General features: G+C 44.1%; 2 protein-coding genes across 2 annotated transcripts in view; one reads left to right on the top strand and one right to left on the bottom strand.

Moving 5' to 3' along the window:
* The window catches only part of MINDY2 (MINDY lysine 48 deubiquitinase 2), a 39,899-nt gene extending 34,347 nt beyond the window's left edge, over positions 1–5,552 (bottom strand). Inside the window, exon 1 of the mRNA XM_040601940.1 lies at positions 4,753–5,552. Coding sequence (XP_040457874.1) covers positions 4,753–5,421 — 669 coding nt within the window. The 5' untranslated portion in view covers positions 5,422–5,552. The remainder of the gene's footprint in view (positions 1–4,752) is intronic.
* Positions 5,553–7,425: 1,873 nt separating this feature from the next.
* Positions 7,426–22,855, top strand: part of ADAM10 (ADAM metallopeptidase domain 10) — a 51,302-nt gene continuing 35,872 nt past the window's right edge. The window contains exons 1-2 of the mRNA XM_040600596.1: positions 7,426–7,727; positions 19,070–19,220. Coding sequence (XP_040456530.1) covers positions 7,673–7,727; positions 19,070–19,220 — 206 coding nt within the window. The 5' untranslated portion in view covers positions 7,426–7,672. The remainder of the gene's footprint in view (positions 7,728–19,069; positions 19,221–22,855) is intronic.

Genomic DNA, 22,855 nt, shown 5'->3' with positions numbered 1-22,855 from the left:
AGCAATCTGTCAAATGCTGGCCATAAGGAGGTTTAGCTCAGTAACAAGAAAAAGCAGATCATGTGTGAAGGGCTAGTGCCAGACCTCAGACCCGGCGCTGCCACCACAGACTCTGACACATGAAGCATCAGCAGGAGCATACTGTACTCAGCTCCTCTGAAAAAAGCCCATTTCTATGAGTACCTAAACCCAAAAATCAGTTTGATTACACCCAGGCATAAGTAGTTATGTAATATTTACTTACATAATTGTTACTGTCACCTAAATATGTAATTCACACAGTTCTGAAAGTTACAGAAACTTTAGTAGAACTAGGCACGTACAGAACACAGCTCCCAAAACCTTCCGTTTGTTGAGAAGACTGTGATAGAAAAATATTTAAAGACGCTGTCAAATATGCTGGGATGGGATTATTCTCCTATATAAAAAGCTGTAAGGACAAGATACTCCATATGGGCTCACTTCCCAAGTCATTATTAATATTATTTATATTTGTATTACATTGTGTTCTCCCTCAGGTTTATTTCATGTTCCAAAACAGTTTCTCTGATCCCTGAACATTTCAGAGTTTTAATTTCTGTCCAATGTGTTTTCACAGAGTTCTTCAGCTACATGACATCACATCCTACCCAAGAAACACAGAGCAGAATTCCATCACACCTTTAATAAGCTTTCAGCATCTGATGATTGCCATGATCACACAAAACTACAGTTTAATGCAATGCCAGAGGTTATCAGAAAGTGGTGCATGAACTACACCTCAACAAAGACCACAAAAAAGTATTTAGAAAAAGCAACCTTTGCAATGCTAAGCTTAACTACATAGTGAGCCACAGGCCTGAGAAAAAACTGGGTCGTCTTCAGATTTGAACAAGCTGAGAGACAGTGTCCTATGCTACTCCACATCAGAAGACACAACCCATACTTGTACATACATTTTTAAATGTTTCAATACTCTGTTTCTGCTCTCATTTCCATCACAGAAACCTAAGCTGTTTTTTCAGGTTGGTATCACACTGCTTTTGTTTTCTTTTTTACTTAGAAGAAAATTACTTCTGTAACAATTCTGTAAGCAGAACTCCTGGGCTCTGCCACCTAAAGACTAAACTGCAAGTTACGATTACACAGGCAGTCTGCAAAAACACTTCAAAAGAAAAGCAATTTCATAATTGTAACATTGAAAAGTAAGGCTTCTACAATCTGCCACCTCAAAGCTGTATATCCAGACTCCTTTGAAAGTAGTGGATAAAAGAGAGGTAGCAGTTTTATCACAAGTTTGGTTCCAAAACCTGGTATTATCAAAAAAGTATTTGAACAGTCCCAATGGGTGCTACTATTTCAGAATTTCCAAAACACACAAGCATTGCCAAACCAGCAGATGAAGACATATGGATGCAGCGTTCTAGAAGAATCAATTACTTTAAAGTAGTCTTTATACCTGTATCCCTAAATAAAAATCTTAACAGTAGTATCAGAAACACCTCCAAAAGGCATAATAAAAACTGAATAATGAGTAGGAACAGAAAAGAATCTTGCTCCATTAATGAGCAAGATCTTCATAACCACTAGGAAAAAATATTTTGAGCACACGGCACACCTACCTAATGTACACCTACCTACATCTTAGGTCTTCTTGTTATTGCAATCCTTTAAGCTATCTAACAAACCACCTATGGTCTCTCTTTACTCAGAGAGGGCTGTCTCAAAAACCACTGTTTTGACAGAGGGCAACAGGGACATACAAACAGAAGGTCACCAAACTTTGAGTATATTTTAAACATTACTCTAGTGGGGGGGTAAGAAGCTTGCATTTTGAGAAGCTGAAATACCTCAGAAGGTGAATACTCCTTAATACATCCAAACGTTAATCTCAGGTTTTGGGCATAAACATTTCCATCCTTATGGCCTACACACTCTCTGAAGGCTTCCCACTTATTATGAAGAGTAAATATTTTTGTTCTAGGCAAACTGATTATGTTCTACTTGTCACAAACGATTACCTGAGTTCAACATTCACTGCTGCACAAGCTTAGCTGATACATAGTGTTGGATCTCCAGTTATCACTCCCAATCTGGAATAACTGCAGCATGTATTTGGCCATGCAAGTGCTCATGAAAACTTGACAGCTAGTATTGTAACCATTGCTTCTCAACTTTGGGCACTGGTATGTATTAACTGAAGATATTAGAGACCATATCTACCTACAGGATAACCAAAACTCTCAGCCTTGTCAGGATAGAGTTTTAAGAAGCAAAGTTGGCATCTGATACAGGGACAAAAGCCAAAAGCTTAACTGTTTACCTTCTTATTCTGTTGCGATTTTTATTTCCCGTCCTTCCTCCATCTTTCCCCCCGTGCCACATAGCTTATTTTTGCCTGACGTATGCTACGGGATTCTTGCTCTGCTTTTACCTGTTTTCATCTTTTGGTCTGCTTCCTTGTTGCCAAATTATAATTAGCTGACCCAACCTAGTGTTCACCTTGGTTCAGTAGAAGTGAGAAGAATATGGATGTCCATCCTCAGCCTTGGTATCTAGCTAGCTACTGTCAGTGATGTACAGGTGAACTGCCAATAAGCTTGCCACTCCAAACAATGCCAACGTGCTTCTTGATCATAAACTGGGGAAAAGAAAGGCTAATTTGTAGAGGCACTAATGAGGGAAATCAATTATATGCAGGGGCAATACAGAACCAACTAACAGGAAAACGCTCAAGCACATAAATAGTAAGACATGTAACGGCAGTTTCACCAATTTAGCTGCCTGTCTGCAACTCATGTAAATTCTGCCGAGTTTCACATTAACAAACAGAATTATAGAAACCCCTTCCTGTAATCCTAGCAGTAAGAAACAGTAGAGTACTCCTAGAAGGCATTTTCATTTTCACCTATTTATAAAATTGGATATCGCCTTAACTCTCACTAGTGAAATATGTGATCAAAGGAGAATGTCAGGTAAAATTCTGGATGGCAGACAGCAGAAGAAAAAATTTATTTAAGGAGGCCAAGAAAGAAAACTAAGGAACAAAAACTCCAAAAACTGAATGCAAACAAAACCAGCCATGTCCCATTTCTATGCTTTCATTAAATGAAAAGCTAAAAAGGAAAATCCTGTAACTAACCGTTTCTTTTAAACACCACCACACAGAACAAGGAATGGTAAGCTCTCCAAGGCCCTCCACTCACCCTTCAGATGTTGAAGAGGAAGCACAGAAAGGGAGTGTTAAATACTGAAGTCTAAAACAACTGTCACACCCTCTCGAGGATGGCAGAACCTAGAAGGCAACACCTTACAGTCACACACATCTTCCCTGTACTGCTTGCGCTGATGGCTAAATATCTGTATCACTGTACCCACAGCTTTCCTCCTGATGTACAAGCTATTCTGCTGAGGAAAACATACAGAAGCTACAGTTCAAACAAAACTATTAACCTAGAAAAGTTTCTTCCTCTAAACAAATTTATAATATTACTCCCATTTTGAGCTTTTTGTGTCACCTGTTACACTTGTGAAAAACCTTCTACTCCTCCAATACCAAATTTCTTCCCCTTGATACTACAAGTCAAAAACTATTCCCATTAAGCTTTCCTATTCTGCACCTCCATTTACCAGCTCACCACTCTTTTGGGGTGGAATTGCCAGAAGTTCTTGAGAAGTAACCCCTCCTTGTCCTGCAATGCATACAACCTCACAGCTCTTCTCCAACACATACTCCTTTTGCGCATAAATGTTAATAATTACAATATGCCTTACATTTTAGTTGCTTAAAACTTAAAGGTAATTATATTAGGACTACAGGAAGTCTGTACCCATAATGGCTATCAGAACCGAAGAACTTCCAGGTCTCAAAACTGTACTTGATCATGACCTGATTTACTAATTAATTTAAATACAAGTGATGCTACATAACTGTAGGAATGTATGCCTATTATTTAGGCAGTTACTTGTACAAATTTGTGTTTTGTGCGATTCTTCATACGCTTCATTATGCAAAACTAACTTATTTTCCCAAAATATCACCTGTGTTTTCAGTGCTATAAATAGCGACCTTTACTTACTAGTAACCTGCACACATCTGCAAACCATATATTGCTTGGTTTAGTAAAACATCATCTAGATTTTTGTTTGTTTTAACGTGCCGATAAAGTAAGCCTATGTATGACAGCAGCAGCACCTAAGCAGTGTAGTGGCAACTGACTGCGAGCCACGATTTATTTTCCAAGCTCTCTATGCAAGATGCATAACAGCAGAAATAAGTCTGCGTCTTTCTTGATAGAGTCATAGAACGGTTTGGGTTGGAAGGGACCTTAAAGATCATGTAGTCCCACCCTCCCGCCATGAGCAGGGACACCACCCACCAGTCCAGGTCGCTCCCAGCCTCATCCAGCCTGGCCTTGGGCACTGCCAGGGGCAGCCACAGCATCTCTGAGCAACCTGTTCCAGTGTCCCACCGCCCTCACGGTGAGGTTCCTCCTAACAGCCGCTCTAAACCGACCCTTTCAGCTTCAAGCCATCACCCCTCGTGCTATCGCTGCACGCCCTCGTGAAAAGTCCCTCTCCAGCTTTCCTGACAGCGCCGTCGCGTTACCCAGCACCAGCCCCCAGCGGTGCGTGAGCGCGGTGCCGGCACCGGTGTCCCCGGCGCCGCCCGCCCCGCCTCGCCAGCCCCGGCGGAGCCCGAGCAGCGCCGCCCGCCCGGCCCCGCACACACCCGCCATGGCGGCGGCGGGCGCCGGCCCACCCGCACGGTACCTTCCAAGCCAGCAGCAGCACGTTCATGATGGCCAGCAGCGGGCAGGGGCCGTTCTCGTTCTGAGTGATGACGGGCGTGTTCTCCTCCTTCCAGCGGACCCACTTGATGTGGTAGACCGACTGGCCCGGGAAGCGCTCCTTGGAGGCGGAGAGGAGCTGGGAGCCCGCCGCGGGCCTATCCCCCTCGGGCTCCGGGGCCGGGCCCCCCGCCGCGGCCGCCGCCACCACCGCCTCCTCGGCGTCGCTGTTGAGCTCGGAGCTGCTGGGGCAGCAGGAGTGCAGGTTGGAGAAGGACTCCAGCGAGTCCAGGCTCCGGGACTCCTCCCCCGGGGGGCTGGGAGCCCCGCTGCTCCCGGAGCCGGCCCCCGCCGGACCGCTCTCCGGAGCGGGCGCTGCTGCAGGGCTCTCCGGCGCCACCGGCCCCGCTCCCTCCGCCACGCCGCCCTCCGCGGCCCGTGAGGGAGACGCCGTCCGAGGGTCCGCGGCGGGGCCGGGGGCCGGCTGAGGGGAAGGGCTGCGCCGCCCGCCGCCCTCCTCAGCCGCCGCGGGCCCGTCCCTGCAGCCGCCCTCGCCTGCCGCCGCCTCTTCCAGGAGGAGCTGGCTGGCAGCGCCCCCGCCGCCCCTCTTCAGCGAGCCCGGAGGCGGCGGGGGCTGCGCCAGGCTCTCCATGCCCGGCCCGCCGGCCGCCCGGCTCCTTCGCGCTCTATTGGCACCGCAGCGGCTGATCCTTCGCCAACAGCGCCCAAGACGCCATAACAGCAGCGACGGCTCCGCCCCGCCAGGGACGTGTGGGCGGGAGGGGGAAGCAGCCGCGGGTCACCGCGGGGCCCGGGGCGGGGGGGGGCGCCCCGAGGGCGGGGCCGGCGGGGGCGGGAGGGCGCCCGCCGGCGGGGCGGGAACGCCGGCCGGGGGGGGGGGGGAGGGGCGGGGGGAGGCGGCGGCGGGGCGCGGGGCCGGGGGGTGACACACAAGTGGGGAGCCCGCGGGCCGCGTGAGGGGCGCGGGGAGCGCGCGCGCACCCCGGTGCGAGCCCGGAAGGGGCGGCACGAGGAGCGGCGGCTGCGGGGCAGGGCCGGGCCGCGTCTCGTCTGCGTCTGGGGCCCCGGCCACCGGCCGCCGGCCCGCTCGGGGCGGCCCCCTCAGGCGGTGCAGGGACCAGGCGTGCCCGCGCAGCCCTCCTAGGCGGGGCAGCCCTCCCCACCCCGGCGCGCGGAGCCGGGGCGAACAGCAAAGCAGAGGCGCGGGCGCCGCCCCTCCCGGCTGTTTTGCAGGGAGCCGGCGGGGCGGGGCCGCGCCTGCGCGGGAAGGGGAGCGCCCCGCCCCCTCCTGCGCCGCCCGCCGCCCCTGAGGTGAGGAGCGGCGGGAGGCGCGGCGCGCCGTGCTGCCGGGGGTTCCCCTCCTCACGGGCGAGCTCAGCTTTCCTGAAGGCTTTCAGTGGTTTTCTGCTGCGGTTTGTTAGATTATCTGTATTATAAAAACACGATTGTGATGAGCGTCATACATAACTTGAGAACTAATGTAGGTGCGTTACTCAGACTTCACCCTAATGAACCTATTTTTTCTCCTTATGGAAACCTTCAGCTTTTAATCACAGGTTTTTAAATACGGGTTCGGGAAGATACGAATGTATCTTCTCCGTTTCCAGCAGTTCTCTTACACGAGCTCTTCAAAACCATTGCACCAATTTTAGCGTTCTTTTCTGAAGTATGTTCATTGTAACTGTACTTTCTATGTACCTATCTGCAAAACAACTTTTCTCAGCGGTAATGGTGTTAGCGGGGGGAAATTTTTTTTCTGAAAGTGCAATAGGAATGGAAAAGAGCAAGTAGAAGGGAGCTGATAGTAAATGAAGAAACTTGTCACAAACCCATATATAATAAATAAATCTTTCAATTAACATAGTTTAATGTAAGAATTACGATTTTAACAAATGAGAAGTAAAATGCTTTGTGTGAACGGCTCGCGCTTTTATCTTCGTTGGAGGGTTTTCCTTTACACTCTAATTATGAAGGTTGTTCTAAGACAGCCTCAAAACGAAGAATCTCTGTTCAGTAGTCAACTACAGTGCTTCACAACATGTAGAGCATCAGGAGAAATAGATGAACCAAAATAAAACTTGACAAGTAAATTAGCTTCTTCAAGAAAAAACGCGTCTGATAAAGGAACCCGGCTGATTTAAAGTGTTTACGCTTTCACGACACCCACTGCGGTAAACAGCCCTCGGGCTACCTAGAGGTGCAGAGGGACCGGAGGGAAGCCCGCTCGGGTACGAGTGAAGTTTCCTCAGCAGCTCGTTCTTTCCCCGAGGACGCTGGGCCTCGCCACCCACGCAAACACCGGCGCTCCCCGGCCCGAGCCCTTCCAGCGTCGGGGAGGCCGCAGCCGCCCCCGCGGGTAGCCTCAGGGCGGTGGCAGGCGCGGTGCCGGCCCCCCTGGGCCGGGAAGCTGCCAGCCCCGGGGAAACACCCGCCCACTGGGGCGGCCCCGCCCTGGTTCGCCGCCGAGGAGGCGCGGCCCGGCCCGGCCCCGCGCTGCAGCCCGCCGGCCTCGTCCCCCGCGCCGGCCCCGCCCGCCGGGCCGGCCACCTCCCTTCCGGCGGGCCGCGCCCCGCGCTCGCAGCGTGGGGAGGCGGGGCGGGGTGGCTCGCGCGTTCGGGGCGTGCCCTGTGGCCCCGCCCCGCCGGTGGCGTCGCGCGGGCGGGGGGCGGGCGGCCGGAGGAAGCGGTGGCGCGGGGAGCGGAGCGGAGCGCTGCCGGGTGGGGAGCGGCGGGGCCGGCCGTTGATCTGTGGGCGGAAGCGGTTCCTCCGGGGCGGCGGGGGACAAAGCGGAGGGAGGCGCGGAGCTCGCTCCTCCCCATCCCGGCGCCGACTCGGGCGGATGTGCTGTGGGTAGGCGGCGGTGGGGCCTGGGCCCGGCGAAGATGGATCTGGCGGGGACGATAATCCTGCTGTGCTCCTGTGCGGCGGGCGCCGGAGGTGAGGAGCGGCTGGGCCCGGTGGGGCCCTGGCTCGGGGCTGCCAGCCGTCCTCCCTTCCCCCTCTCTGCCGCGGCTCGGGGCTGGGGGCGGCGGGCCCCGCTCCCCGGGGCGCCGCGCCTCAGCGCACCGGCGGCAGGCCGCGGCTGGGCCGCCGGCCGGGGCTCCCTTTTCCCGTCACCCGCTCCTGGGCACGGTCCGTAGCATCCTGCCCGGGCCCGCTCCCCCCCGCCGCCTGCGGCCGGCCCAGCGCCCCTGCCCGCTTCCCGGGACTTTCCCCTTCCGAAGACCGAGCCAGCTGTCCCCCGCCCCCCCCCCCTCTCCCTCCCCTTTCCCCCCCCCCTTCCCCTCGGCCCCTCTCCCCGCCGCGCTCGGGTGCGCTTCCCTGCTGCCCGGCTCGCCGCTCTCAGCTCTGCTTCGGTCCCTCGGGACTTTCCCCATGTCCCGGTAGCCGCTTCCCGGTTACCTTCCCCCGCCCGAACCTAGCTTGCGGCCGGGCGGTGGGCAGCCGGTGCTTGGGGCGGGCGGCTGCGCGGCGGGGGCTGCCCGCACGGGTGTCCCGCCGCCCCCCGGCCTCGCCTGCCCTGCGGCCGCCCTCTGCCCCCGGGACCGGGCGGCGCGGCTGGGCGGGAAGTTCGGCTCAAGGAAATAAAAGACGAGCCCGGGTGTTTCCCGGAGCGCGGCCGGGGCTGCGGCAAGGGTCTCCCTTGCCACCCAGGCCGGAGGAAAACGTGCTGGCCGTGGGGACCGTGCAACTTGGTAACGGCGCCCGTGCGGAGCCGGCGTGCAGCCTTAGGCAGCTGTTAAGGTAGTTTCTTGGCTGCGTCTGGTAATACCTAATGGGTCAGGTCCTGGTAGGGAAAGAGTTTCGCGTTTTCGCAGGAACAGATGTCGGGAAAGACGGACTGTGGGTTTTTTGCTGAGGGATGGGTGGAGCAGCCGATAAGGACTAAGTTCCTCTTTCGGTTGGCACCTCTCCTGTTTATCTGGGCTCTGCATCTGTGTGCATCAGTGGGCAGGTTTATTAGCAAAGGATCTAGCCCTAAATCCTGGTCGTTTACAAGTTCTCCAACAGTAACATCAAAGTATGTGAAAACTTCAGTAGGTTGTACTGGTGCCTACGCTGTGAGATAAAAGGCAAGCTGGTTTCTATGGCCAGGAGTCATCCCGTTATTTATATGATCGGGAGTGGTGTACACAAAAGACTTTCCTGGTGACTGTTCCTTCATAAATTCTTGCCAACTTATCAGCATATTTCAGACTTAATTATTGGCATACTTTTCAAGACCTCTTTGTTTTCTGAACTAAACGGTGCTGGCACAGAATTAATTAAAAGTGATTCATTAACCAGTTGTGAGGGTTGTTTCCACTCTTTAATTCTAGGCAGGCAAGTATGTCTTAAAGTTCAGATCATAGTAAGCGTGTGAAGTACAGTCCTCTGGATACATAGAAGTGAGTTCATGAAGTATATTTTATTTTAGAAATTTATGTTATATTTTTTTAATTTGAGAGAAGAACGTGTTCCTTCAACATTTCTGACACTAGGAAGCACACCTCACTAGCAGGTAACAGGAGCACGTGTTTAGCAGTACAGGTAAATCTTTAAAGAAAGCTTAATAATGCTGGATAGAAATATGGAAAATATGGCCGTGTATCCAAAATATTCTATGAAACTTTGGTAAAAGTCTCAACGCAGTTTTGAAATATTTACCATAGCTTTGTGTTGAATTCAATTTTTTTTAATATTAAAATTTTCTGGTTTAACTGTGATCACATTTCTAAAGTTTCTTCAGTACTGCAAATGTTTTTATTTACTGAAAAATAGTTCTTCATTTGCATGCTTTTCTTTTAGGCAGGCATTAGTAACTGTGAAAAAGGGCAAGTTTGTGATTCTTAGGAATGTTATTGTGAGAGCAGTACAAACTGGAAACAAATGAAAAAAACCCAACAATTAACCTGTGTTTCACTTGTGTACAATGCATCTTGTGCTTATTAATTTTATACAGATCTTGAGGCTAAGTTATATTTGCCTGTAAAGTTGCATAGTTTTAAGCCATGTAGGTATTAATTAGTAATAATTTTGAAAATTCCATTATTCTGGACTTAAAAAAAATGCTTTTCTGTATGTTGAGTCCAAGATTGCAATATTTTTACAGGATACCTGAGCTTGACCTCCTCTTTCAGAATTGCACAAGACTTTGAGTCTGTATACCGTATGTATCGATACTTTACATATAAAGGTATATTATAGAATAACAGAACCAATTTTAACTTCAGTTCACAGTTAAGTATGAATCACAAAACCAATGTTTTAAAATATGAAGGTACAACATAACTTAGATGGCTTGTTTGAGGAGAAACATTAGTGAAATCTCTGTTCCATTTGAAAAATCTGTTTTCTTTTGTAATTTGTTTGTTTGTAAGATTATGTAAAAGGAATGCAATCAAAAGCAATCACTGGCATTGCTGCACTAATGCAGTGTTCTGCAATGTCTGTATTATGTTGCTTTATAGCTGTCTGTATGGTTTATGGTTAAAACAGACAAGTTATCAGCAATTTGGTCTAATAGGCCCTAAACATGTGCTTGATTAGGTTTCGGTGCAGATCACTTTTTAAGCTGTCTTAGAAGTTTTTATTTCTTTGCTACCACTGAATAAATATGACCTTCATGAAACAAGGGGTCCAGTAGGTCACTTTGAATACAATTTCAGTAGTGTGAGAAGGAAAAGGCATGCTTTTTTTTTTTTTTTTTTTTTTAGTTGGGGAAAGGTGGAATTTATCTCGAGTAGATACTGGATGCTACAAGGCAAGATGTATGTGCCATGAATTTTAAGAATTCTTTTTTAAAGAAAAGTGAATCTCAGCATTTTCCTCAGTACCCTTGGAATTGCTTGGCTTAAGGGATCTATTCACTGTCTGGTGGTGTTAATAATTTTGGTGTGTATAAAGCGGTATTTAGTTTAGGCAATGTTATTTAGAGCTTTTGGTAGTGTGCTTTGTTGCATGTGATGAACTTGCATGCGGTTATATTAAACAGTACTTAATTATCCATACATAATGATTTATTTGAGGAATAGAGAGAACTCATACAATTTCTCCTTCTGTCTGAGGGTCATTTGAAAAAAAAAAAAGGTGGAAGGGGGAATAAAAATTGCAGAAAAGAGAACTAACAAGACCCCAAAAAAGCTTGGGTTTAACAAGGGTGATCAGATGGTGAACATTACTGGAAATATATGATAAATTGTTCGTTTTCACTGGTACAGCACACTCTTATATGTTGCCAGGACTTTCAAGCTGGATCTTAGTGTCTTGTTCTGCTGGATATTGAACTACATATTTTCCATTGAGCATGGGAGAAATTCTGTTTTTTCTGGACACATGGGGGAGTTGTGGGAAGGCATTTATGAGCTACCAGCCTCTGAGTGATTTAGGTTGCATCCTTGCTATACATTGAGAATACTAGCCTTCATTAACATGGCACTCAGCCTTCAGCATTTATCTGGGGTTTAAAATAAAAACATTAGGAATTTTAAATGGCTGGATGAGACAGTGTCTGGTAAAGACAGCTGTCAGATGGCTGTTTCAGAAATGCTTGCCCATGGTAATTAAAAGTAAAAAAAATCAGGTGTTTAGATAGTAGCTTTGAAATAGCATTGCCCAAAAGCCTAAGGCTGCGGTTTATTTTTTATTTTAAAAGGATCTAAAGGTTCAGTTATGCAGTATGGCAGAGCCACTGTAATGAGTTACCGCTGTCTGGTGGTCCTGCCCTGGTCATGCATTCCCATCTCTCCGCCTTCACCACCTCTTCTGTTCGATGGCATGAGAAGCCAATTCAACCTGCCAATTTAAATAAAACAAATTAGTTATCTTCTGCCAGATACGTAACTTCTGTTAGTTTATTGTGCAGGTCCAAGCCCAGTGGGGAGGAACAGCTGGGACTTGCATGGGGTAGGGAGGAAGAGATTTAAAAATAAGTAAATAAAAAAAGTAGAAGTGGACATCTGTGTACTGCTTACATGGTGCTGTATTGTCTGACTGTGCCCTAAATGTGCCTTTTTGGTGAAGTGCAATGACCCTTACTTGTCTTTTTGGTTTCATGTTGTTCTTTCACCGAAAACTAACTTGCCCAGAAGAGAAAGTATATTTTTCAGTTGAATCTGTTCTACGGTCAGCACAAGGGAAATATAGAAATGGACAAAAAATGGCAGTGGGACTTGCCCTTCTGCTGGCAGTTATGAAACTATAGCCTAAATAAATGCTTCAGTGAAATTCTGGCAGGGAGGTATATGGCAGGATTCCTGGCTTTCAATATACTTAAACAGAAGTGCTAAATCTGGATGCTATGTGCAGTTTTTAGAGCCCCATGTAAAGGGGACATTATTTAAGAGAAATACATTGAAAGTAGTAGAAGTACTTGAAGTTGTACTTGAAGGGCAACTTGCTTTATCTTAATTAAAATCATAATAATTCTCTTAAAGATATTTATCATATGCTGGCGTTTCAAATCTGCAAATCAGTGATGATACTTGCAGTAAAAAGACTTATCCAGTAAGTTAGCCTGGCTGCTGATAGTCTTATCAAGTCATATTCTGTGCGATTTTTTTTTTTCCACTAACAGGCTTGAGTTATATTTGAACTATTTGCCTTTGTCATGCAAGTCTTAATCTGAGTGGTTGGATATAAACTTCACTTTTTAGAGCAGTGCATGCTTGATTTATCCTCTTATGGGGAGTTTGATGTTGTCATCTTTTACTACGATTTATATAAACTTAATAAATCTTTATGTTTATGTGGGTAACCTTTCAGTACTGTTTATTACCAGTTGTCTTTATGTGCGTGAAGCTAGCTTCTGTAGGGATTTCCTCTGTAATCTTCCCAGATACTGAGGTTGGTCTGACCAGCCTGTACATCTCCAGGCCCTTCCCCCTTGAAGATGGGGCTGACATTTGTCTTCCAGTTGTCAGAAACCCAGCTCCATCAACATAAACTTTCAAAAAGGTGATAGTAAGGATCAAAATGGCATCAGCCAGCTCCCTGAGCACTCTTGGATGTATCCCATCTGGTCCTGAGGACTTTTGGCTTAAGTGTTCCCTAGCTCATTTCCTTTGCTGTGGGTACTGCTTTGCTCCCACAGACTGCGGAGGTTTTGTCTAGGGGGTGAAAAAAAGTCTTCATAGATTTCTCTGGGAAAATAACCATGATGGATGAACTGTTACATATAGCTGCTCAAGGTGTGCCACGAGGCTTATAGCTAAAATCCCGTGGGTAATAATTTGACCCTTTGCATAAGCTCGTTAAAGGTGAGAATGTATGCCCCAGACTCCCAACCTGTCCCGTGGGATTTGTGTCCGTTCAGAACCACAGCTGAGATACTTTCTTTACAACTCCCTAGGGATGCTGAAGAGCTGTAGACCCTCATACAGAAAAATCTTTCACGGGGCGGTGTCACCTTGAGACCTTTGCCTAAACGCTCTACCTAATTCTGTTTAAAGTCCTTCCCAGTATTTAGTTGGAAGCCCGTGAGAATGAAGTTTCGTTCGTGGAGGAGTTTTGTCATAGGAAATGCCACATCTAATTTAGCAAGTCTTTAGGAGACTATCCTGTCAGGTTCAAAAGCCCTGTCCCATTGTCGCTCTCCTGTGTCTGTATCCTGAAGGGTTTCTGTTTGCTAGTTTAGTGTTTAGATGAAGCGTAACATCTGCTTATTTCACTGGGCTGCCTGGAAAAGCATGGTGCCATCTCTGACACTTGGTTGATGGCAACATGAGACATGAAATTTGTAGAGCAGCTCCCTTAAACTGTATCTAGGTGCTCACGGTTCAGTGTTCTTACTGCAGGCTTCCTGATTGTATCCTCACTTGAAAAGATCTTTGACTTGCAGTCACTGTTAAAAAAAAAAAAAACAAACCCGAAACAGTTTTTCAGTGATAACAAAACAGCAACAGTATTTTGTCCCAGAGGTTGCGATCTACGTGCATGCTTTTGTAATGATTTCTTGGGGTGTACTACTTTCAGATTCTGTGATAGACTTCTTTTTTGATGCAGAATATTCTAACTCCAAAAACTGGAGCTAGCAGTTGTGCCTCCCTCATGCACCTCAGTGAAGTCTTGCCTCCAGTTTAACAGACTTTTGCTGTGGGATCCTGTAATTTCATGTGTTCCGGGGTTGACTTACTGAGCTACCTTTGTGAAGATGATAATCACTTTTGATGCGTAGCTGGTTTTATTAGAGGTAGATCACGTATCATTTGCAGACCTTCAACACTATAGCAATGTTAATGTTATACATGCTTCTGGAAGTGAAAGTAAACATTCATTTTGAAGCCTTGATTTCAACTTTGTGTGAAGTCCCTTTTTATAAAAGCTATGAAATAGCATGTGCTCTGTGATACACAGCTGCTTTGGTTTAGCAGGAGAGCAGCAAGAGTGTTTGTGTTGTGTTCTCTATGAGAATACTTAAACCATAAGGAGTTCTTTAAGTTTTGGAGAAAGTGAAAAGAAATAGCATTGTTTCCCTGTATGATCACAAAGTGTATATATTTTGGTGAAGAAAAAGGAGTTTTGCTTAAAACCCTCTCTGCTTTTGCTTAGTAGAGGGAATAGTTACAATGCTTTTAAATGTCAGTAGCCTTTTGCTGTTTTGTCATAGCACTCTGTGCTCAACTGAGTCAGAGAATAGTTTTTGAGTGTAGTCTCAGCTTCCCATGTGGTTATGAGACTTGGATTGGGTGCGAGGTATTATTGGGTCTTCAGTAAGTTGTCATGCTTTAAAACTTCTTTTTTCTAGGTGCCTGAAGCTGTTCAAAGAGTACCTTGCAACACTGGGAGAAAAACGGCCTATACAATTTAAGGAATGCATTATTAGAAGCTTCACACCTCAGAAAAGTTGAAGATAATTTAACTTGTTAAATAGTCTTGGGATTATGGAGTGCAGAAGCTTACACATTTTGCAGCATATTAACTGCTTAGTTCTGATAAAGTTTTGTTGAGTTATTAGTATCATATTCTAGATTTAGGTTCATTTTTAAATTAAAGTTTAGCTTACGTTTTAGCTTATAGCAGTTAATTTTGAAGCTTGTTTTCTTTGATGTTGACACTTTTGGATCATATACCTGGAACTGGAAAGCATGTATCTGTAGTCAGGCTAATATGTATTGTGCATCAGTGTGATATAAAAGTGGACTCCATCTACTCTTGTTTGGTGTATAGAAGTTCTTGGGCCATGAGAGGTGTTTCCGTTTAATTTTGTGGGATTATGTTGGAAGTGGTTAAAGAATCATCAGGCAGGGACAACATCCTTAATCCTCAAAATTCCTTATGGTTGTTGCTGAAACTTTGGATTTGTCCTGTGTCTTATTTGGTTTAGAATTCATGTAGGCTTGCTGAAATCACACATTTTATAAATGTTTAACACACTTATATAGAAATAAGAAATTAAGTGGCTTCTGGAAAGCTGGTAAGAATGGATTTGTATTTTGAGACTGAGTGAGTGGAAATAAGAATGAAATTTTGTTATTGAACTGTATTTGCAGTCAGTGATGAAGAGTCAACATTTGCAGAAGCTTATAGTACTGTGAGGAAATTTGAGTATGATTTATCTGCAGTATATCATTACTTGAGTTTAAAAAGAGGTGGCAGTATAATCTTGTGCACATTTCCAAACGCACTTGCATTTAGCAGCAGTGTTAATTTACTTAGTAATTTTTTCTGTTGCTCGTTGAGCTTGTTGGTGATCAGACATTCTAATCCCTTTAAAAGAAACAGAGGCACTGATAAATATGTGGTATTAAGTTAAAGAAGACCTCATGACAAAGGGAAAGGTAGATTTGTATTTTTGCTTACAAAATTGTATCCTTGGTACAATAACAGATATTTTTCTTTGTGAAAATGTAACATGACTGAGGCAAAGCTTTTGAATACACTTGTCTTACTGGACCTCCCTGGGTCTTGACAATGTAGATACCTGAAGAAAAATATTGCATATGTTCTGAGAATTCTCACATTTAGGTTGGTTAAACAGATTATGAGATCCTGCTTTTTCTTGCAGAATTAAGGATTCTGGAGAAAATTGGGGTTTTGCCTTTCTATTTGATCTCTCAGGTGCTGTTTCTTCAAGAAAAAAAAGACAATAGCCCAAGTCAGGTTCTTGAAAAATCAAGCATGAAGTGAGTAGTTGGCTCTTTAAGGAGAAGGTTGAGGAAGGAAGGCTTTAAAGCTAGGTGAGGAGCCAGCAACAATGGGGAAAACACTTCCATGCACACCATTAAGTAAGAACAACATCTGGTGAAAAAAGTAACAAAACTGTGGGGGGTGAGGGGGAAGGTTTATACATGCTTGTAGCAGAAAATGATGCATAGCATTATACCATTGATGTGGCTGCGCACCCTTCAGAATGTAGTATAAGTGCTATGAAATGCAGCCTCTATAATATGGAAAGAAACCTTGCAATTTTCATGACGATATGTTTGAAGATACGGATTCAGCCTGGAGCTGGAAAACTAGCAGCTTGCATGTTCTGTATTCTGGTTTCATGTTCTTAGTGTAGATAAAATTGTATTTGTATACCGCAGCTTTCAATAGACTATTCAGGTTTTACATTGGGTCTCTCTCTTCATAAATGAAGTGGTTGACAGTTCAATTTATTTGTCCTTTTTGTGAAAGATGATGTGGTACAGTGCTCACAGAACTAAGGATAGGGCCAACTTGTTTCAGTAAAAAGCCCCGTGTAGTTCACTAGAACATCTAAAGTTCTAGAATATGCTTTATCAAAGGGTCATGTAGGGAAGAACTTGTATGGAAATTCTTATTAAAATTTGACAGTGTTGAAACATACCTTTGACAAATACATTTGGCAATATATTGCTGTCACAGGTTGCTTAAAAGAAAGCTTGACTTTTTGCATAACACTGTAAGAGATTGTGCTTGCTTTTGAGTAGTTTGAGGCACAAAGCAGATTCTGTAATGAATAGTTGACTTGTTCTTCAGAAACAGTTGTTCCTATGGAGTTACAAGAGGAAAGAATTGGTTGTGTGTTTGTTGTGTAAAGTGTATAGGGCAATGCTGCAAGGCTGTGTTTCAAACAGGGTGAATGTTTTCATGTTAGCTACTTGATAGAAGTTGCGTATCAAGACATGTGATCGCTCCCTGGAGTTTTGAAACACTATACATCACTTAATATCTTTAATTCTTTGCTGGCTTTAATGTTTGGGACATCAAGAATCATGACGTAATTTGGCTCATATATAATCTGGCTTTGAAACCAGTACCAATGAAATGATCTCACACTTGCCTGTAGATTCTAGATACAGGTATTTAAGTTAATTCATTAAGATTGGATATTTTAAACAGAAACTGTTTAAAAACTGTTTTTCACTGTGTATGTAAAACATACTGTGTACACTACTTCCATTGCAAAGGCACAGTCATTTGCTCTGCAAGTTGTATTTGTTTTGGGTTGGGTTTTTTTTTCAATTTTTCCATATTATTTTCTACTGTTTGAACTTCTGTTTTGGGCTCTGAACACAGTTACTGAATCATTTCATCTTAATAATTCCTTCCACAACATCGGTGTTTACTTTTGTTAGGTAGATGAAAAAATTTTCATGCATAGTGTTCTTGTGCTGGTGTTCGATACCCAAGTGTGGTGAGACTTGTGAAGAGTGTCGGTGTGGAAAGTGTGGAGGCAGGAGATGGAGGCCTTGGTGGTGGGCAGGATATGAAAATATACTTCTTGTGAAATAAATGCTGTACTGTCAGTTTATCGTGCATCTATGATGACTTGGGATATATTACCTAATAAGAAAGTGAATCCTGGCTGGAAACTGTGTACTTAGTCATAAGTGTCCAAAATCAGAATTAAGGAAATGTCAGTAATGCACATAGTGGCTTCTTGTCTGGAGGAGAATAATGGTATGTTAACTTCTTTACGGTTTCAGTTCTTATGATCACTGTCCTGTTGGCTTGTTGGTAGTCAAAAGTACATCTCGGCAGCATGTCTGACAGGTGTCTGGGCAGCACGAGGAGTTTTCTATCCTGTTATTGACCTAATAATGCTAACCTTGGAGTGAAAAATGCTGTGTTATAGTAAAATGTCTAGTGTAAATACAGAGCTGATATGGTGGTCTTCTGTATGCATAATATAGATATATGAAAAGCTCATAAATGCTAGTGCCTCAGGTTAGTTCTGTATGTCCCTTCTTCCATCAGGATGTAAGGACCAAAATCTTTCCTTATTTTCTGTCAGCACTCTTAATGCGAGTCAGAAATATTGCCTGAGAAGGAAGTGTCCAAACCAGACTGAACTAAATGTATGTTTTTTAGAGACACATCCTGAATAAAACTTTTACACATGATGGAACATTCCTAAAATCATAGAATGGTTTGGGTTGGAAGGGACCTTAAAGACCACCTAGTTCCAGCCCCCCGCCATGGGCAGGGACACCCCCCAGCAGCCCAGGCTGCCCCCAGCCCCATCCAGCCTGGCCTTGGGCACTGCCAGGGATGGGGCACCCACAGCTGCTCTGGGCAGCCTGGGCCAGTGCCTCACCACCCTTGCCGTGAAGAGTTTCTTCCTAATATCTAAGCTAAACCTACCCTCTTTCAGATTAAAGCCATCACCCCTTGTGCTATCACTGCCTGCCCTTGTGAAAAGTCCCTCTCCAGCTTCCCTGTCGGCCCCTTAAGGTACTGGAAAGTGCTATAAGGTCCCCCCAGAGCCTTCTCTTCTCCAGGCTGAACAGCCCCAACTCTCAGCCTGTCTCCACAGGAGAGGTTCCATGTGATAGAGAATGTAGTGTTGCTATGTGGCATGATCTGCTCTTAGATTTTTGGTATATTTGGTATGTGGAACATAAACATTTTGAGCAGACACTTTGGTGTCGTGAGTGCAGTGTGCAGCTGGAAGTGCAATTCTTCCAGGGAACCAGAAGAAAGATGTTCAGCTGTTCAATTTTTAGTGTTTGGATTGGGAGTGCATTTCTGAAACAGCTCAAGCTTTCTGTCTGCAGTGATGTCTTTTGCATTGTGGACTAGTTCTGGAGTAAATGAATTATACTTGTATTGATTGAAATGGAAGTGGAAAATGCCTTCCAAGGTCCATGTAATGCACTCTTAACTGCAAGTGTGCACTCGGTTTGTGGGCCCAGAGCAGTATGAATCTGAAGTGTGCAAGGGAGAAAACAAGCAAGCTAAAATGCATGTAAGGTGGAAGTTGGATCCTCACCACCAACTGTTTTGCACCGCAGATCTGCCATACGTGGTAGTGTGGTTGCAACCTTAGTAATATCTCAATTTCTCAGACATGCTAAACCTTTTTTTTTTTTTTTTTTTTTTTTCCTTTTCAGGCCAGTATGGAAATCCTCTAAATAAGTACATTAGACATTACGAAGGATTGTCTTATGATGCGGATTTGTTACACCAAAAACACCAGCGTGCCAAAAGAGCAGTATCACATGAAGATCAGTTCTTGCAGCTAGATTTTCATGCTCATGGAAGGTTAGTGGTATTTTAAAAGGTATTTGTTTAAAATATTTTATTCATGTGTGTTTTATTGGTAGTGAAATGTAAATGGTGAAGTACAGTCATCAAGCTAATGTTAGCTAGAATACACTAAAGTGCAGTGCTTATAGTTTCTATGAAGTATCTGTTCTGATTTCCAGTATAAGTGTGAAATTGTTGCTTGTAATCACTCATTCAAACTTCTGGTGGGAACTATTAATGCACTTTGAGGCTTAAACAATGGAATCGTACTGGGAACAGAACGGTAGTTGATTCTGAGTTTATAATGTGGCTTTGGCATATTTGTTTACAAAAATTATGCCAGACTGCTTGAGGAGGTATAATAGAGAAAAAGTAAAATTTCAGATTGCTTTTGAAACTACAGAATAGGCCAAAAAAGTGTTCAGTTTCATGTGTAATGGTGTCATCTGTTTTCTGTGCTGTTGTGGAATTCAGCAATTATTTGATATGGGGAAAACATAATTGCTATTACAAGACTTGCTTTGCCTTGCACTTAGCGTGTGATTGTAAGATCCAGTACAATGTCAGATATTTAGTGTGAGCAACTGAAGTATAATTTGTAGATTTCACTTGGGAAGATCTGTTTATACTTCATAATTGCCTGCTTTTTGTATTACCGGGGAGAAACAGGAAGAAACTTAAAATATTTTGTGTCTGTATCTTTGTTTCTTTGACTCCCTCCTTTGCAGCACCATTGTCATAATACATTTTTAGGAATGTGTAATGCCCTGGCTTTTCTAATTATTGCAGTTACAATTTAAGTAATTAGAACTTGCTAAATAATTGCTATCCATATGTAGAAACATAGGAAGTTTGACAGAGCAAAGGTAAACCCGGATCTTCTGAATATGTGTTTGGGATGTTATTTTATGAGTAAGTGTTCTGCTTTTGTGCCAGCTTCTAATTTCTGTAGGGAATGCAGTGTTGCTATTGGAGGTGTGTGCCGTAATGACCGAAATGTCAGTGCATGCTCCCAAAAGGTTAGCATTAGGATTGTATTTGTAACTGCTGTAGAACTGCAACCCAAATCCTGAATTTGAAATCCTGTCCTTAAAACTACACTTCTTGGGTGTGGTTTTTAGTCCGGGGAATTTTATTAGTTATGGAAGAGTCATATTGCTGCTGTCTCTGCTGTAGCTCCACAAGCAATCTCAAGTCCTTGTTACTAAATTAGTTGAATAAACAAGACTGCAGAGTAGAATGTTTCAGATCCTCCTCTAATTGTAAACCTCTCTACTTTTAAATCTCCAGCAAGGTTGCAAGACAGTGAAGTTTAGTTTCAGTCCAATGCTGCTACTCTTTAGCTGCAGGCTGGTGGTAAATTTAGGTTTACCAGAGTGTGTACTACCGCAGAGAGGAGCGGGCCTGACTGCATTCCCAGATCATCTTTGTGCTAGCTCTGGTAGTCTTAAAAGCATGCAAGGAATAGGATCTGGGAACTGATCCAGCTGAAAATTACTTGGCAAAAAAACCCCCCAAAACCAGTATGACTTGAAGGGGTGACAGAGGGAGGATGAGACCATTCTTTCTGGGAGCGGTCCACATTTCAGTCCACTTGAGCAGGTTTATCTTGTCATTGGTAAAGATCCCATAATACTCTTCTGTAAAATAGAGCTCTTAGTTTAGCCTGTGCGTTTTATCTGTGTTAATAAGGTGGGCTGAAAATCCTTATCATATAAAAATGTTAACTGTACCTACGATAATGAGGTCTAAAAAAGATTTCCTCCCTTACTTTGTGGATCTTAGTCACACCAGACCTCAGACAAACAGGTTTATAAAGATTTTGATAGCAGCTACTATTACTCATGAAGGAAAGTGTTGGTGTTTATATGTGGAATTGATTCTAAATCCCTATGCTCTGAGGCACAAATCCATCATTAACTGAGGAGGCTGAATGGAAACTTACTATAAGGTCAAACCAGTCCATAATTTAGGATTTTGGTAGTTTCCTGTGACACGTGTAATGCTTCCTGCCAAGGAGGGGGTTGGCAGGCTATAAATTTAGTCCACACATTCCTGCTAATTGGTCTAAATCTCTGATTACAAAATATTTTCATTTATCTTTAAATATAAATTAGGAAGGATAAAGTAAATTGTGTTTTACTTCATACAGTCTATTTAGTAGTTTTGAAGGTGTGTAGGAGTTTGAAAAACCATATAAATGGGGTTGCCTTTTTGTAATTGTAGCTAGTTTATTGTGAACATAACTGATGTATGTCATCACCAAGAATGACAATATTAAAATCTTTCTATCAAATATTCTAATTACTTTCTGCTAAGGTAGGAAACAAAGCTTTTGCAGAATACTTAAACCATTTAGATTTAGCCTATGGGCTTTTAAAGTGCTGCTTCATTTAAATACCAAGTGATGAAACTTAAAGGCATTCATTCAGCATGAGGTTTGAGACACTGAAAATTTAAACCTGAGTTTTTGAATGGCCTTACATCAAATGGTTAGTTAAGACCTTGTCCAGGTGTGGTGGTTTCTTGGCACACAGCTTTCTGACTTGCATCTCCTTAACTTAATGAAGATACTAAAAAACTGCTACTTAAGAGTACTGAAATGATAATCTTCAATTTTGAGTTGGCTTCTGCTGGAACAGCTGTCTTCTGTAGCCAGGAAACAATGGAAAAGCTGTCCTAATATTTACTGCTTTCTGTTTGTTGCTGGAAACTGCAAATGAAGCTAGCTGGCCCACAACAGTTCTTGTGCTGTATCTCTGGTGCCAGTTTGTACTTGATAAACTTAATCTTTCCATTTGGGCCAGAGGAAGCACCTGTTGGTCATGTGGCCAGTCAAGATGGGAGAGTGATTTGGCTAGTTATTGTTCAGCCAGATTAGTAAGTCATTCAGTTCAGTATATAAGCAAACTAGTTGTAGGAAGAAGGGGTGCAGAAATACGCAGAAGTGGTGAGAGGGAAGATGCAGTACTGGCCTTTTCCGTGGCAGTTGCTGACATATGCCAGATTAGCATTCATCAAACTTAGTTGCATTGTCCACAAAACTGCTGGCAGCTACAAGTATTTAATGAGTGTGTAGGTAGCATCTGTTCTTCGCAGTAGACTGTTTGGATTTAAGAACTGTGTTTCATAGTACCCTTTTGTTAAAAAAGGAAAAAATGAAAATAAATATTATATATTTATACCAAGTTAATGTGACCATTTAACCATGGGCTAATAGCAGTTTAATAATGAAATAGATACTGTAATGATGCAATTAAACTCAAAGCTACCTTTTTTTCACACCAGACTCAGTAGTTCTACAAATGGGTGTATAACATGCCACCACTGAGAAACCCTGCATGAATATTTAACCCTCATCTGAAAGTTAGATGCTACACAGTACTGTTAAGGACAGAATTTTTTCCAAACTTTTATAGTTGGGTAATTTAAAATACAACTTGTGACAGCAGATGTGATGAGCTAAACCAAACCAGCCTACTGTTCAGTGCTGAAACTCCAGCTTAACAGGGCAGTTAAAATTGCTGAATGTAAGCTGTAGGTATATATTAATTCTTTAGAATCAGAAACTGTAGTTTAGATAAGTTGACATTATTGCTTCACCAGTGGTACAAAATGTTCTTATTTCTCAAATGCTTCAAATTGGAAAG

Source organism: Falco naumanni, chromosome 7 (genome assembly GCF_017639655.2).
Source record: "Falco naumanni isolate bFalNau1 chromosome 7, bFalNau1.pat, whole genome shotgun sequence".
Classification (NCBI taxonomy): Eukaryota; Metazoa; Chordata; class Aves; order Falconiformes; family Falconidae; genus Falco; species Falco naumanni.
This window is presented reverse-complemented; position numbering and strand designations above follow the sequence as displayed.